At 44.1% G+C, this 17,247-nt stretch overlaps 1 protein-coding gene across 6 annotated transcripts in view; it reads right to left on the bottom strand.

The window, feature by feature from the left end:
- Window positions 1-358: 358 nt before the first annotated feature.
- Window positions 359-17,247, bottom strand: part of LOC106576571 (tyrosine-protein phosphatase non-receptor type 6) — a 39,071-nt gene continuing 22,182 nt past the window's right edge. For all 6 annotated transcript variants that reach the window (XM_014153815.3, XM_014153841.3, XM_014153824.3 and 3 more), the window contains 8 exons: window positions 17,031-17,110; window positions 16,699-16,845; window positions 16,435-16,566; window positions 15,974-16,128; window positions 10,952-11,019; window positions 10,640-10,782; window positions 10,144-10,208; window positions 359-711 (listed from right to left, as the gene is read on the bottom strand). In XM_014153815.3, the coding sequence (XP_014009290.1) occupies window positions 609-711; window positions 10,144-10,208; window positions 10,640-10,782; window positions 10,952-11,019; window positions 15,974-16,128; window positions 16,435-16,566; window positions 16,699-16,845; window positions 17,031-17,110 (893 nt within the window). In that variant the 3' untranslated portion in view covers window positions 359-608. The remainder of the gene's footprint in view (window positions 712-10,143; window positions 10,209-10,639; window positions 10,783-10,951; window positions 11,020-15,973; window positions 16,129-16,434; window positions 16,567-16,698; window positions 16,846-17,030; window positions 17,111-17,247) is intronic.

Genomic DNA, 17,247 nt, shown 5'->3' with positions numbered 1-17,247 from the left:
ACTATCGCTGTTTGGAGAGCAGACTTTGTTCTGTACCACATGTGGAGAAGAGGGAGAGGGAGGCGGGGGGAAAGTTCATTCATCTCGCTCAATGTTTTCCTGTCACTCGGGGCAGTCACTGCGGGTCGTCGGCGACTCTGGGGGAGCCCAGTGACGTTGCCAATGTTAGTCTACAAACATAATAGCTCATTATAGAGATATGTCTTATCTAAAACTTTCATTGGAATGACAGAGTGGCTGTGTGTCCCCACTGTGCTTGATCCCGTGGTCATGGCATTTTATTTTATTAATTGCAAAATATTCTATAGGCTTTGCATAAATGGATACAATACACTTGTGATGAAGAAAGAAATGAATGTATATTACTCTGAGCCTTTATTGTCAGCAAAAATTTTAGCCATTACCATTTGCATGGGTGCAGAATGGTTCCATGGTGCAGGAGCCCAGCACCGAGAATCTATCAGTAGTTTGCTTTATAATCTTAATTATATCACAGACATCAACTTTATCACTTGATATTAAAAAAAAAACACTAAGATAAATCTTTTAAAATAAAAAGTTAATATCAAATTCAATATTAAATCATCAGCACACAGCTCTCTCATCCTCTATCTTTTTCTCACGGAGCCACTCTTCTTCTCCTCTGACTTCTGCTTCTTCACATCTTTCTTTCCTTTGGCTATGTTTTCATACAATTGCTGTTCCTTGTTTCTAAAAGAGAGACAGTACAAGAGAGAGGACATAATGTTAGAAACCCGCAGGTTCAAATAGCTGAGAGATAACAATGTAGGCTTCTTTGTGTGTAAGAAAAGGAGCACTCTTTAGATCTTCAGTTAGTAGTAGCCTACCAAACAGTACCCTGACCCTACCAAACAGTACCCTGACCCTACCAAACAGTACCCTGACCCTACCCTGACCCTACCAAACAGTACCCTGACCCTACCAAACAGTACCCTGACCCTACCAAACAGTACCCTGACAGTAACCTGACCCTACCAAACAGTACCCTGACCCTACCAAACAGTACCCTGACCCTACCAAACAGTACCCTGACCCTACCAAACAGTACCCTGACCCTACCAAACAGTACCCTGACCCTACCACACAGTACCCTGACAGTAACCTGACCCTACCAAACAGTACCCTGACCCTACCAAACAGTACCCTGACCCTACCAAACAGTACCCTGACCCTACCAAACAGTACCCTGACCCTACCACACAGTACCCTGACAGTAACCTGACCCTACCAAACAGTACCCTGACCCTACCACACAGTACCCTGACAGTAACCTGACCCTACCAAACACTACCCTGACCCTACCAAACAGTACCCTGACCATACCAAACACTACCCTGACAGTACCCTGACCCTACCAAACAGTACCCTGACAGTACCCTGACCCTACCAAACAGTACCCTGAAAGTACCCTGACCATACCAAGCAGTACCCTGACCCTACCAAACAGTACCCTGACCCTACCAAACACTACCCTGACAGTACCCTGACACTACCAAACAGTATCCTGACCCTACCAAACACTACCCTGACAGTACCCTGACCATACCAAACAGTACCCTGACACTACCAAACAGTACCCTGACAGTACCCTGACACTACCAAACAGTACCCTGACCCTACCAAACACTACCCTGACAGTACCCTGACCCTACCAAACAGTATCCTGACCCTACCAAACACTACCCTGACAGTACCCTGACCATACCAAACAGTACCCTGACACTACCAAACAGTACCCTGACAGTACCCTGACACTACCAAACAGTACCCTGACCCTACCAAACACTACCCTGACAGTACCCTGACCCTACCAAACAGTACCCTGAAAGTACCCTGACCATACCAAACAGTACCCTGACCCTACCAAACAGTACCCTGACCCTACCAAACAGTACCCTGACAGTACCCTGACCCTACCAAACACTACCCTGACAGTACCCTGACCCTACCAAACAGTACCCTGACCCTACCAAACAGTACCCTGACAGTACCCTGACGCTACCAAACAGTACCCTGACCCTACCAAACAGTACCCTGACAGTACCCTGACCCTACCAAACACTACCCTGACAGTACCCTAACACTACCAAACAGTACCCTGACAGTACCCTGACCCTACCAAACAGTACCCTGACACTACCCTGACAGTACCCTGACCCTACCAAACAGTACCCTCACCCTACCAAACACTACCCTGACAGTACCCTGACCCTACCAAACAGTACCCTGACACTACCCTGACAGTACCCTGACCCTACCAAACAGTACCCTCACCCTACCAAACACTACCCTGACAGTACCCTGACACTACCAAACAATACCCTGACAGTACCCTGAGCATACCAAACACTACCCTGACAGTAGCCTGATGGTATCCTGACAGTACCCTGACCGTACCAAACACTACCCTGACTGTACCAAACACTACCCTGACGCTACCCTGACTGTTCCAAACACTACCCTGACACTACCCTAACACTACCCTGACAGTACCCTGACCGTACCCAACACTACCCTGACAGTACCCTGACTGTACCAAACACTACCCTGACACTATCCTGACTGTACCAAACACTACCCTGAAACTACCCTAACACTACCCTGACTGTACCCTGACCGTACCAAACACTACCCTGACAGTACCCTGACCCTACCAAACACTACCCTGACCATACCAAACACTACCCTGACACTACACTGACCGTACCAAACACTATCCTGACACTACCCTAACACTACCCTGACAGTACCCTGACCGTACCAAACACTACCCTGACACTACCCTGAATGTACCAAACACTACCCTGACACAACCCTGACACTACCCTGTCGGTACCAAACACTACCCTGACCATACCAAACACTACCCTGACAGTACCCTGACCTTACCAAACACTACCCTAACAGTACCTTGGCCATACAAAACACAACCCTGACAGTACCCTGACCCTACCAATCACTACCCTGACCGTAGCAAACACTACTCTGACACTACCCTGACTGTACCAAACACTACCCTGACAGTACCCTGACCGTACCAAACACTACCCTAAAAGTACCCTGGCTGTACGAAACACTACCCTAACTGTACCCTGACCCTACCAAACACTACCCTGACACTACCCTGATAGTACCCTGACCCTACCAAACAGTACCCTGACACTACCCTGACAGTACCCTGACCCTACCAAACACTACCCTGACCGTACCAAACACTACCCTGACACTACCCTGACCGTACCAAACACTACCCTGACACTACCCTGACCGTACCAAACTCTACCCTGACCGTACCAAACACTACCCTGACACAACCCTGACACTACCCTGACCGTACCAAACACTACCCTGGCCATACCAAATACTACCCTGACAGTACCCTGACCCTACCAAACACTACCCTGATAGTACCCTGACCCTAAACACTTCCCTGACAGTACCCTGACAGTACCTTGACCCTACCAAACACTACCCTGACAGTACCCAGACAGTACCCTGACCCTACCAAACAGTACCCTGACACTACCCTGACAGTACCCTGACCCTACCAAACACTACCCTGATAGTACCCTGACCCTAAACACTTCCCTGACAGTACCCTGACAGTACCTTGACCCTACCAAACACTACCCTGACAGTACCCAGACAGTACCCTGACCCTACCAAACAGTACCCTGACACTACCCTGACAGTACCCTGACCCTACCAAACAGTATCCTGACAGTACCCTGACAGGTTAACAATACAAGGATAGTTCGCAAATGTACAACAGGTAAAAACAGGGATGGTCTAGCATCGGAGATAAACACTCAGAAGTGGTGACAGTGACACATTTCATACTGTACATAGCCAGCTCAGAGCTCTCCAGTGAACTCTGGATTGTGAGCTTACCCACACCACACTGGATTGTGAGTTTACCTACATGTTTGAGTGGCCGTGGCCTTGGCCAGGCGGGCACTAGAGGCCAGCGGGGAAGCCATTCTACTGTACTGTAATTACATAAATGGATGAACCAATCAACAGTTTTTCCAACACAACTTAGGGCACTGAGCTACCCGTGTCAAGCCAGTGCCAGACTCACACTGTGGTGTATTATACTGTACTAGAGACAGGGGTTACACTGTGGTGTACTATACTGTACTAGAGACAGGTTACACTGTGGTGTATTATACTGTACTAGAGACAGGTGTTACACTGTGGTGTACTATACTGTACTAGAGACAGGTGTTACACTGTGGTGTACTATACTGTACTAGAGACGGGTTACACTGTGGTGTACTATACTGTACTAGAGACAGGTTACACTGTGGTGTACTATACTGTACTAGAGACAGGTGTTACACTGTGGTGCACTATACTGTACTAGAGACAGGGGTTACACTGTGGTGTACTATACTGTACTAGAGACAGGTTACACTGTGGTGTATTATACTGTACTAGAGACGGGTTACACTGTGGTGTACTATACTGTACTAGAGACGGGTTACACTGTGGTGTACTATACTGTACTAGAGACAGGTTACACTGTGGTGTACTATACTGTACTAGAGACAGGTGTTACACTGTGGTGTACTATACTGTACTAGAGACAGGTTACACTGTGGTGTATTATACTGTACTAGAGACAGGTTACACTGTGGTGTACTATACTGTACTAGAGACGGGTTACACTGTGGTGTATTATACTGTACAAGAGACAGTGGTTACACTGTGGTGTATTATACTGTACTAGAGACGGGTTACACTGTGGTGTATTATACTGTACTAGAGACGGGTTACACTGTGGTGTATTATACTGTACTAGAGACGGGTTACACTGTGGTGTATTATACTGTACTAAAGACACAGTGGTGTACAATACTGTACTAGAGACAGGGGTTACACTGTGGTGTACTATACTGTACTAGAGACAGGTGTTATACTATGGTGTATTATACTGTACTAGAGACAGGGGTTACACGGTGGTGTATTATACTGTACTAGAGACAGGTGTTATACTATGGTGTACCATACTGTACTAGAGACAGGGGTTACACTGTGGTGTACCATACTGTACTAGAGACAGGGGTTACACTGTGGTGTATTATACTGTACTAGAGACAGGGGTTACACTGTGGTGTATTATACTGTACTAGAGACAGGGGTTACACTGTGGTGTATTATACTGTACTAGAGACAGGTGTTACACTGTGGTGTACCATACTGTACTAGAGACAGGGGTTACACTGCGGTGTATTATACTGTACTAAAGACAGGGGTTACACTGTGGTGTATTATACTGTACTAAAGACACTGTGGTGTATTATACTGTACTAGAGACAGGGGTTACACTGTGGTGTATTATACTGTACTAGAGACAGGTGTTACACTGTGGTGTACCATACTGTACTAGAGACAGGGGTTACACTGTGGTGTATTATACTGTACTAAAGACAGGGGTTACACTGTGGTGTATTATACTGTACTAGAGACAGGGGTTACACTGTGGTGTACTATACTGTACTAGAGACAGGTGTTACACTGTGGTGTATTATACTGTACTAAAGACAGGGGTTACACTGTGGTGTATTATACTGTACTAAAGACACAGTGGTGTACTATACTGTACTAGAGACAGGTGTTATACTGTGGTGCACTATACTGTACTAGTGACCGTGGTTACACGGTGGTGTACCATACTGTACTAGAGACAGGGGTTACACTGTGGTGTATTATACTGTACTAGAGATGGGTTACACAGTGGTGTATTATACTGTACTAGAGACAGGGGTTACACTGTGGTGTATTATACTGTACTAGAGACAGGGGTTACACTGTGGTGTACTACACTGTACTAGAGACAGGGGTTACACGGTGGTGTACCATACTGTACAAGAGACAGGGGTTACACTGTGGTGTACTATACTGTACTAGAGACAGGGGTTACACTGTGGTGCACTATACTGTACTAGAGACAGGGGTTACACTGTGGTGTACTATACTGTACAAGAGACAGGGGTTACACTGTGGTGCACTATACTGTACTAGAGACAGGGGTTACACTGTGGTGCACTATACTGTACTAGTGACCGTGGTTACACTGTGGTGTACCATACTGTACTAGAGACAGGGGTTACACTGTGGTGCACTATACTGTACTAGAGACAGGGGTTACACTGTGGTGTACTATACTGTACAAGAGACAGGGGTTACACTGTGGTGCACTATACTGTACTAGAGACAGGGGTTACACTGTGGTGTACTATACTGTACTAGAGACAGGGGTTACACTGTGGTGCACTATACTGTACTAGAGACAGGGGTTACACTGTGGTGTACTATACTGTACTAGAGACAGGGGTTACACTGTGGTGTATTATACTGTACTAGAGACACTGTGGTGTACCATACTGTACTAGAGACAGGGGTTACACTGTGGTGTACTATACTGTACTAGAGACAGGGGTTACACTGTGGTGTATTATACTGTACTAGAGACAGGGGTTACACTGTGGTGTATTATTCTGTACTAGAGACAGGGGTTACACTGTGGTGTATTATTCTGTACTAGAGACAGGGGTTACACTGGTGTATTATACTGTACTAGAGACAGGTGTTACACTGTGGTGTATTATACTGTACTAGAGACACTGTGGTGTATTATCCTGTACAAGAGACAGGGGTTACACTGTGGTGTACTATACTGTACTAGAGACAGGGGTTACACTGTGGTGTACTATACTGTACAAGAGACAGGTGTTATACTGTGGTGTACTATACTGTACTAGAGACAGGGGTTACACTGTGGTGTATTATTCTGTACTAGAGACAGGGGTTACACTGGTGTATTATACTGTACTAGAGACAGGGGTTACACTGTGGTGTACTATACTGTACTAGAGACAGGGGTTACACTGTGGTGTATTATACTGTACTAGAGACAGGGGTTACACTGTGGTGTATTATTCTGTACTAGAGACAGGGGTTACACTGTGGTGTATTATTCTGTACTAGAGACAGGGGTTACACTGGTGTATTATACTGTACTAGAGACAGGTGTTACACTGTGGTGTATTATACTGTACTAGAGACACTGTGGTGTATTATCCTGTACAAGAGACAGGGGTTACACTGTGGTGTACTATACTGTACTTGAGACAGGGGTTACACTGTGGTGTACTATACTGTACTAGAGGCAGATGTTATACTGTGGTGTACTATACTGTACTAGAGACAGGGGTTACACTGTGGTGTATTATACTGTACTAGAGACAGGGGTTACACTATGGTGTATTATACTGTACTAGAGACAGGGGTTACACTGTGGTGTATTATACTGTACTAGAGACAGGTGTTATACTGTGGTGTATTATACTGTACTAGAGACAGGGGTTACACTATGGTGTACTATACTGTACTAGAGACAGGTGTTATACTGTGGTGTATTATACTGTACTAGAGACAGGTGTTATACTGTGGTGTACTATACTGTACTAGAGACAGGTGTTATACTGTGGTGTACTATACTGTACTAGAGACAGGGGTTACACTGTGATGTATTATTCTGTACTAGAGACAGGGGTTACACTGGTGTATTATACTGTACTAGAGACAGGGGTTACACTGTGGTGTACTATACTGTACTAGAGACAGGGGTTTGATTATACATGAGGTGGGTGCCTCGGGAGCTCTTTCATTACTAGGGCCCAGAGTCTTTCCTGACCATGTCATCTGTCCAGGAAGAACTCTGATCCCTATAGCCAGCTGTATAACCAGGGTGATCCCTACAGCCAGCTGTATAACCAGGGTGATCCCTATAGCCTGCTGTATAACCAGGGTGATCCCTATAGCCAGCTGTATAACCAGGGTGATCCCTACAGCCGCTGTATAACTAGGGTGCCCTGTGCTGTATAACCAGGGTGATCCCTATAGCCAGCTGTATAACCAGGGTGATCCCTATAGCCTGCTGTATAACCAGGGTGATCCCTACAGCCAGCTGTATAACCAGGGTGATCCCTATAGCCTGCTGTATAACCAGGGTGATCCCTACAGCCAGCTGTATAACTAGGGTGAACTATGCTGTATAACCAGGGTGATCCCTACAGCCAGCTGTATAACCAGGGTGATCCCTATAGCCTGCTGTATAACCAGGGTGATCCCTATAGTCTGCTGTATAACCAGGGTGATCCCTATAGCCAGCTGTATAACCAGGGTGATCCCTAAAGCCAGCTGTATAACCAGGGTGATCCCTATAGCCAGCTGTATAACCAGGGTGATCCCTATAGCCTGCTGTATAACCAGGGTGATCCCTACAGCCAGCTGTATAACCAGGGTGAACCGTGCTGTATAAACTGACGTGATCCCTATAGCCAGCTGTATAACCAGGGTGATCCCTATAGCCAGCTGTATAACCAGGGACGATCCCTATAGCCAGCTGTATAACCAGGATGATTCCTATAGCCAGCTGTATAACCAGGGTGAACCGTGCTGCATAACCAGGGTGATCCCTATAGCCAGCTGTATAACCAGGGTGATACCTATAGCCAGCTGTATAACCAGGGACGATCCCTATAGCCAGCTGTATAACCAGGGTAATCCCTATAGCCAGCTGTATAACCAGGGTGAACCGTGCTGTATAGCCAGGGTGATCTTTATAGCCAGCTGTATAACCAGGGTGCACCATGCTGTATAACCAGGGTAATCCCTAAAGCCAGCTGTATAACCAGGGTGGCAGTGCTGTATAACCAGGGTAATCCCTATAGCCAGCTGTATAACCAGGGTGACCGTGCTGTATAGCCAGGGTGATCCCTATAGCCAGCTGTATAACCAGGGTGAACCATGCTGTATAACCAGGGTAATCCCTATAGCCAGCTGTATAACCAGGGTGAACCATGCTGTATAACCAGGGTGATCCCTATAGCCTGCTGTATAACCAGGGTGAACTGTGCTGTATAACCAGGGTATTCCCTATAGCCAGCTGTATAACCAGGGTGAACCGTGCTGTATAACCAGGGTAATCCCTATAGCCAGCTGTATAACCAGGGTCAACCGTGCTGTATAACCAGGGTGATCCCTATAGCCTGCTGTATAACCAGGGTCAACCGTGCTGTATAACCAGGGTGATCCCTATAGCCTGCTGTATAATCAGGGTCCAAAGTGTTTCCTGGTCAAGAAGAACCTGTGTCCCTACATTCTCATAGCAGTTAACACTGCTAACATTGTCTTAACTATTTTTAGGGCATCCCTGGGAATCAATGTAATTCAAACCCTGACAAGAGAATGGGCTGGTTGATCGAGTGGAAGTTTACAGAGTTTGGTCAGTCCGGACGATCCAAACAGGTCAAGTGATTCTTCCTCTCCTTTGTTGTCCAGTTTAGTTTTTTCTAATTGGTCCATTATTTCCAGAGCGAGAGAGTACAGTAGGGCTACCTAGCCAAATGTATCACCTCCAAAGGTTACACAAACGTGCCCAATCAGCTAAATTGGACAACAGAAGGATGGAGAGACACGGGGGACGACGATGAAAAACAATGGTCCCATTTTCAATATGGCTTATAGGAGCTAGGCTCATTAGGAGACAGAGCTGAGAAAGTCCACATTCACTCCTCTCTCTCTTTCATCTCTCTCTACCTAACCTCCCCTCTCTCTCTCTCTCTCTCTCTCTCTCTCTCTCTCTCTCTCTCTCTCTTCCGTCTCTCTCTACCGAACCTCTCTCTCTTTTCCATCTCTCTCTACCTAACCTCTCTCTCTCTCTTCCGTCTCTCTCTACCTAACTCTCTCTCTGTGTGTCTCTCACTCTCTCTCTTCCGTGTCTCTCTACCTAACCTCCCCTCTCTCTCTCTCTCTCTCTCTCTCTCTCTCTCTCTCTTCCGTCTCTCTCTACCGAACCTCTCTCTCTTTTCCATCTCTCTCTACCTAACCTCTCTCTCTCTCTTCCGTCTCTCTCTACCTAACTCTCTCTCTGTGTGTCTCTCACTCTCTCTCTTCCGTGTCTCTCTACCTAACCTCCTCTCGCTATGTGTGTGTCTCTCACTCTGTGTAGCCTGCGCCAGAGAACTTTGACCCAATGTGGTTTTGAGGAGAGATGGGAATATGCACGGGACTCCAATGGCATGTGCACAGAAACACACTGTACAAACTCACTTGGAGACCTTGCAGCTGGCAGGCTGGTGTTTGAACTGCAAATTTCCATACTCTGTCTCAGCTCCCTAGAAAGGGGAGAAGAGGACAGCGAGTGTTAGACATGATGGGTGGTCTAAGGTGAGTCAATGTGCAGAGTAAGTCATAGTCTTATTATGAATTTCCCAGAAATCTAGCAATTTCCATGAACAATTTCAACCTCTCTCTGTCAATGTTCATATTTTACAAAGCAGTCTATGATAAGATCTCTGTCTGGAGGACAGAAGAACATGCACAACAACAGTGTAAAGTATATCTTGACACAGATCCCTCTGTCAGCTGATATCTGAGTCTCTCTCTGCTGTCTTGTTATTTCTGGAATGTTGTTTTTCAACACAGTTTGTCAATAGACATATACTGTAGCCAGTGCACTTGGGAGAGGTGAACAATATATATTTGATTCCATATTACCCATATTCCTCTCTCCCTTCTATTGCAACCTCCCCCCCCTCTCCCTCACCTTGTTGTAGGTCTTGGAGGCCTCTATGTACTCAGAGACGGCCAGGTAGATGAACTTGTACTGGGCCTCAGTCTGCACCATGCCTGACCGCTGATCTCGCACCATCTGGATGCTCTTCTGGATGTCTATGTCACAGTCCAGACCTATGGATAACCAGGAAGTTAGAATCACAATCAACAACAAAAACATTGTCATTCTACAGTGATGACAGGCATTACAAGGATCATGGAACAAAAGAGCTATAATAAGATACAATATAAAATCATGAAGATCTGAAGAAATGCGGGAACTTTGGTAATGAAAGAGACTCACCTTTAGTGTCAATGGTCTCGATGATCATGTCGATCACCACAATGGTGCCAGTTCGGCCTATTCCAGCACTACACAGAAACACAACACAAACAGAGTGGTTGTAGGGACAACTGTCAGTACAGTACAATGTGATTGGACTCAATGCAATTCACTGAAAATAATTAACTGTATTGAAACCATTTCTAGAGCAGTATTGATCATCTAAGCCATTCTGTGATCGGAGGTGTAAAGTGATCATGGACAAATGGAGAGGGATTTGTCATGTTGTCACACTAACAGATGTCTCAGCCAGGGGATGACCACTGTACACACACGTGACTGTGACAGTTTGGTTATATTATAAAGACCAGTGGATTGGATAAGAACTTTGTCCCTATGGATGTCTTTCAGTGTAAAGAAGCAAAGAAAATAGCTTTTGTCATTAAACTGTACTGCAACAGCCTTGTAAACACTCTATACGCTATTATGCTGTACTTATGTCTGCTTACATAACAAATAGTCACGGGACCAACAACGTAGAAGAGTACAAGAACCCTCCCTATTCTTGATATCACAAGGGGAAAATTCCTATAGGATAAATTGTCAGTTGACTTAAAATGCTGAGTACCGCAACTAGGGTTGCACATTTTGGGGAATATTCAGAGGTGGAAACTTTCCGTGGGAATTAACGGGAATATATTGGAATTAACGGAAATATATACAAATTAATATGAATACCATTTAAATGTAGATGTTTTTTGCATTGGATATATTTACCATATCATATGGAGACAGAAACGTCAACCTTTTACCTTATCATAAGTAGACATAATTGTAAATTATTAAATCCTTCCAATAGAAATAAAAAAACGATTTAGTTACGAATTGAACTTTAATTAAATGACTTGGCTTTTCACATGGGATGATTTCACTGAACAACAAAAGAAAGCATATATTGAATGATCCCCAATGATCCATCACATCTCCCAGAAACGTTTTCAACATACATCTGTAAAATTATAGTCTAGAAACTAAAGCTTTGGTTATCTTCCTCTCAGGCTTCCATGTCTTCTCCCTGGACCTCCTCAATGTCCACCTCTTGAACATCAGACTCTGAGGATACAGTATATACAGATTCACTTTCCAGCCTTGTTGAGGATGGCTCGTTGTCAGGCTCAAAAAGCCTCAAATTTGCCCGGATGGCCACCAATTTTTCAAACCTTGTATTGGTCAGCCTGTTGCGTGCTTTGGTGTGTGTGTGTTCCCAAACAAGGACCAGTTGCGCTCTGAGGCGGCTGATGTTGGTGGGATTTGGAGGATGGAGGCAACAGGGGAAAAGCCTCAGATCCACAAAGTCCCTTCCACCAGGTGGCTGATGAGATATGTTGGCACGACTGCCATATTGCATCTCCAACCCCTTGCTTGGAAGTGTACTTCGCCAGACTACCAAGAACCTTGCCCTCATCCAGGCCAAGGTGGCGAGACACAGTAGTGATGACACCAAATGCCTTGTTGATCTCTGCAGCAACATGTACGCTGTAGTGTGTATGGGCTTCAGACAGAAGTCTTCACGCTTTTTGATGTATTTCAGAACTGCAGTTTTCTCTGCTTGGAGCAACAGTGAAGTGGGCAGGGCAATACGGATTTCTTCTCTTACATCTGCAAGCAGAGTCTGAACATCAGACAGGATGACATTGTCTTCCTCAATCCGTGTAATGGCTACTGCTATAGGTTTCAGGAGTTTCAGGCTGCTTACCACTCTCTCCCAAAATACATAATCCAGGAGGATCCTCTTGATGGGGCTGTCCATATCAGCAGACTCCCTTCAGGAGACTGTCAAACATGATGACAACAGCTGGGCAGCTTCAATGTGGTGCTTTTATTCTTCTCACTTTGCTTGGTGAGGTAGATTTCAGCTATAACTTGACCCTTCACATACCTAACCATTTCCTTGGCTCTCTTGTAGAGTGTATCCATTGTTTTCAGTGCCATGATGTCCTTGAGGAGCAGATTCAATGCATGAGCAGCACAGCCAATGGGTGTGATGTGAGGGTAGGACTCCTCCACTTTAGACCAAGCAGCCTTCATGTTTGCAGCATTGTCTGTCACCAGTGCAAATACCTTCTGTGGTCCAAGGTCATTGATGACTGCCTTCAGCTCATCTGCAATGTAGAGATCGGTGTGTCTGTTGTCCCTTGTGTCTGTGCACTTGGAGAATAATGGTTGAGGGGTGGAGATGATGCAGTTAATTATTCCTTGCCCACGAACATTCGACCACCCATCAGAGATGATTGCAATACAGTCTGCTTTCTCAATGATTTGCTTGACCTTCACTTGAACTCTGTTGAACTCTGCATCCAGCAAATGAGTAGATAAAGCATGTCTGGTTGGAGGGGTGTATGCTGGACGAAGAACAGTCAGAAATCTCTTCCAATACACATTGCCTGTTAGCATCAGTGGTGAACTAGTTGCATACACAGCATCTCTGACTACGTTCCTCCATTGAGTAAAAAAAACTTCTGATTCCAGGAGGACCATGTGGTATATTGAGCTGTTGCTATTGATAAGGTGTCTGATTTATCATTTTCATTTTTGACTTTTGTCAGAGGTTGCTTGTTGTGAGCACTGAGGGAACTTTATGGACTTGGCCAGATGATTCTGCATCTTTGTTGCATTCTTCACATATGATTTGGCACAGTATTTGCAAATGTACACAGCTTTTCCTTCTACATTAGCTACAGTGAAATGTCTCCACACATCAGATAGTGGCATTTTCCTGTAAAGATTAGAAAAAAAAGAGTAAGAAAAAACAAAAAACAATTCCATGTACAGATAAATAGTTAAGCAGCTAGATTAAACAACTCCTTTGTAAGATAAATGTTTTAAATGAAACATGTATGGAAACAGGTGAATTAGCAGGCTAAAACAAGCTAAAACCCACATGGTAGCAAAAACTAACTAGCAGAAATTGTTAACAAGTTAGAAATGATTTAAACACACTTTCTGTAGGCTACTATTTACTAGTTAACAAAAAAATCATGCATGTCCTATAAAATACATTCACCCCACCAAGTATTGTAATCAAAACTTACCAGAAAGCATGTAGTCCTTGGCTCAGACAGTGTAGTAGTGTGGGCTCAATAGCATCTCATTAGTGTGCAATATCTTGAAAATTAGCTGTACACGTGATGGAAGAATACACTGTGCATGCAGAGGGTTGCCATTCCATTGAATTGGGGATAGTTTAACCAAAATATACCACAAGACCTAGAATTGCCTTATGTGTATCCCACAAAAAAAGGTTCACTGTTATAAGCCAACTTCTTTGATGAATTTAAGCAAAATTCCCAGGCTTAATTTCCCATGGAAATTTCCAGAAAAACTCTGGAAATTTAAAGGAAAGTTTCTGACACTTCGCAACCCTAACCACAACTAATCTTAAAACCTGTTGGGGATAGCGGGCAGTATTTGCACGGCCGGATAAAAAATGTACCCGATTTAATCTGGTTACTACTCCTGTCCAGTAACTAGAATATGCATATAATTAGTAGATTTGGATAGAAAACACTCTAAAGTTTCTAAAACTGTTTGAATGGTGTCTGTGAGTATAACAGAACTCATATGGCAGTCAAAACCCTGAGACAAATCCTAACAGGAAATGGAAATCTGATGTGTGGAATCACTTCAAACCTTTGCCATTGAAACACACAGGGACTTATTAATCATTTAGCACTTCCTAAGGCTTCCACTAGATGTCAACAGTCTTTACAAAGTGGTTTGAGTCTTCTATGGTAGAAACTGACCCAAAGAGAGGCTTGGGAAGTTGGTCACAGGGGGAGGGCCATTACTACTATGACGTGGGCGCCCATGGGAACCATTTTGTTCCGAAACGTTTAGTAAGACAATGCAATCGTCCGCCTTGAATATTATTGAAGCTCTGGTTGAAAAAGGCCCTAAAGATTTATGTTATACAACGTTTGACATGTTTGAACGAACGTAAATATATATTTTTTGCACATTCGTGACGACAAGTCCCGCGCTCTTCAGTGCATTATGAGTAGCCTTTGGAACGCGCTAACAAGAAGGAACTATTGGGACATAAATTATTCACTTTTTCGAACAAAACTACATTTGTTGTGGACCTGGGATTCCTGGAAGTGCCTTCTGATGAAGATAATCAAAGGTAAGGGAATATTTACCATAGTATATTTGATTTTAGATGGTTCCAAGATGGCGCTAACATGTATCGCCTAGCCTATTTTTCTGAGCATACCACATCGTTTATTGCAAAGTGTGATTTCCCAGTAAAGTTATTTTTAAATCTGGCAATGCAGTTGCATTCACGAGATGTTAATCTATAATTCTTTGAATGACAATATTACATTTTAACAATGTTTTCGAATAGTAATTTTGTAAATTGTAGCGCTGATTCACCGGAAGCATTTGAGGGAAAATATTTTCTGATCGTCACGTGCCGATGTAAAATGCTGTTTTTATATATAAATATGAACTTTATCGAACAAAAATGCATGTATTGTGTAACATGATGTCCTAGGAGTGTCATCTGATGAAGATTGTCAAAGGTTAGTGCTGCATTTAGCTGTGTTTTGGGTATTTGTGATGCATGCTAGTTGCTTTGAAAATGGCAGTGTGATTTTTTTGGGCAGGGTACTCTCCTAACATAATCTAATGTTTTGCTTTTGCTGTAAAGCCTTTTTGAAATCGGACAACGTGGTTCGATTCAGGAGAGGTGTATCTATAAAATGGTGTAAAATACTCATATGTTTGAGAAATTGAAGTTATAGCATTTATGAGGTTTTATATTTCGCGCGACTCGATTCCACTGGCTGTTGACTAGGGTGGGACGCAAGCATCCCCCGTTCCCAGACAAATTAACAACTAGTCTTAATCCTGGAAAAACAACATAATCTGACATTCTTATCATGTATTCTAGACAATGGAGAATGGATATAAGTGACACTTATCATCCTGAATACATCTGGAATATAGCAAGAATACAGCTGGAAGACAGCTAGAATATACCTGCAGTGGATGATCATTGGCCCAGCGTTGGTGAACTCGGCCTGTTTTAAGTTGACCTGAGAGAGGAAGCTGAGCACCCCTCCTGGCTCCTCGGGAACTCCATGGTCGGGCCAGCTCAGGTACTGGTAGTGCCAGATAGTACGGACCGAATCCGACTGGGACAGACGAGGAGGGGAGAGGAAAGAGACAAAGAGGAGAGACATGAGTAATACTGTAAACTCAGCTAATCTGTGACTGCAGTGATGACCGAGGTAACAGTGATGACAGTGATGATAATGGTAACAGTGACGACAGAGGTAACAGTGATGCCATAGATGACAGTGATGATAACGGTAACAGTGGTGATAGTGATGATATGACAGTATTAGAGATGACAGAGGTGTTAACAGTAATGACAATGATGGCAGTGGTAACAGAGGTAAGAGAGGTGATGATGAGTGGAGCCAGCAGGTGGTACCTACTTGATCCAGAGGGGAGATCTCCATAACCCTGATCTTGTAGTCAGTGGCATCTCTCTCAGAGACACAAGTGACCACATACGGCCCCACCTCTTTGGAGCCCTGCATTTCTGGCCAGTATGGCACACATTTATTCTGCATAAACAAACATGGAGAAATGGTTTGAGGAAAATGAGATGGGTAGTTTATACTATGTTATAATATTAAAATCATACATTGTAAAAGAAAATGCTTTCAAATTCTCAGTAACACTCCTAAGTCACTAACCCGTCCCTTCTCGACCTCCCTGGTTGTCATGACGATGACCCTTGTCCTCTCCTGCCACACCATCTGCCAGAAATCGTTGACAGTTGTTGCAAGGCAGCCCTGACAGGCGATGTACACCTTCTGGTCACCGGGCTCCTGCAGCTTATTCTACAAAGAGATGGAGAAATATAGTAAAATATGTCAAATATTGTCTACATGGAGACAAAGCCCATTGCAATTATAGTCTCTGATCATATTAATTAAAACATATTCATGTTTAGACCTGTTATGGATTCATAACAGTGGTTTATCATTTGATGTTGAGACTACAAGGTGACATAACATGTACTTACTGTCACATAGTTGCCATTGATGTAATCTGAGCCAATGATATTGGGGTCTCCAGATGACAGAATGACCCTGGTCTCATCAACTGGGAGGAGAATAGGATGAGTGTAGAGATGGAAGGATGAGAGAGAGAGATGAGGGGATGTATCAGACAGAGAGAATATAAATGGAAGAGAAAATGTAAAGAAGATGGGTAAAAGATAAGAGGCTATATCAATGCAC

Source organism: Salmo salar, chromosome 05 (genome assembly GCF_965601325.2).
Source record: "Salmo salar chromosome 05, fSalSal1, whole genome shotgun sequence".
NCBI lineage: Eukaryota > Metazoa > Chordata > Actinopteri > Salmoniformes > Salmonidae > Salmo > Salmo salar.
This window is presented reverse-complemented; position numbering and strand designations above follow the sequence as displayed.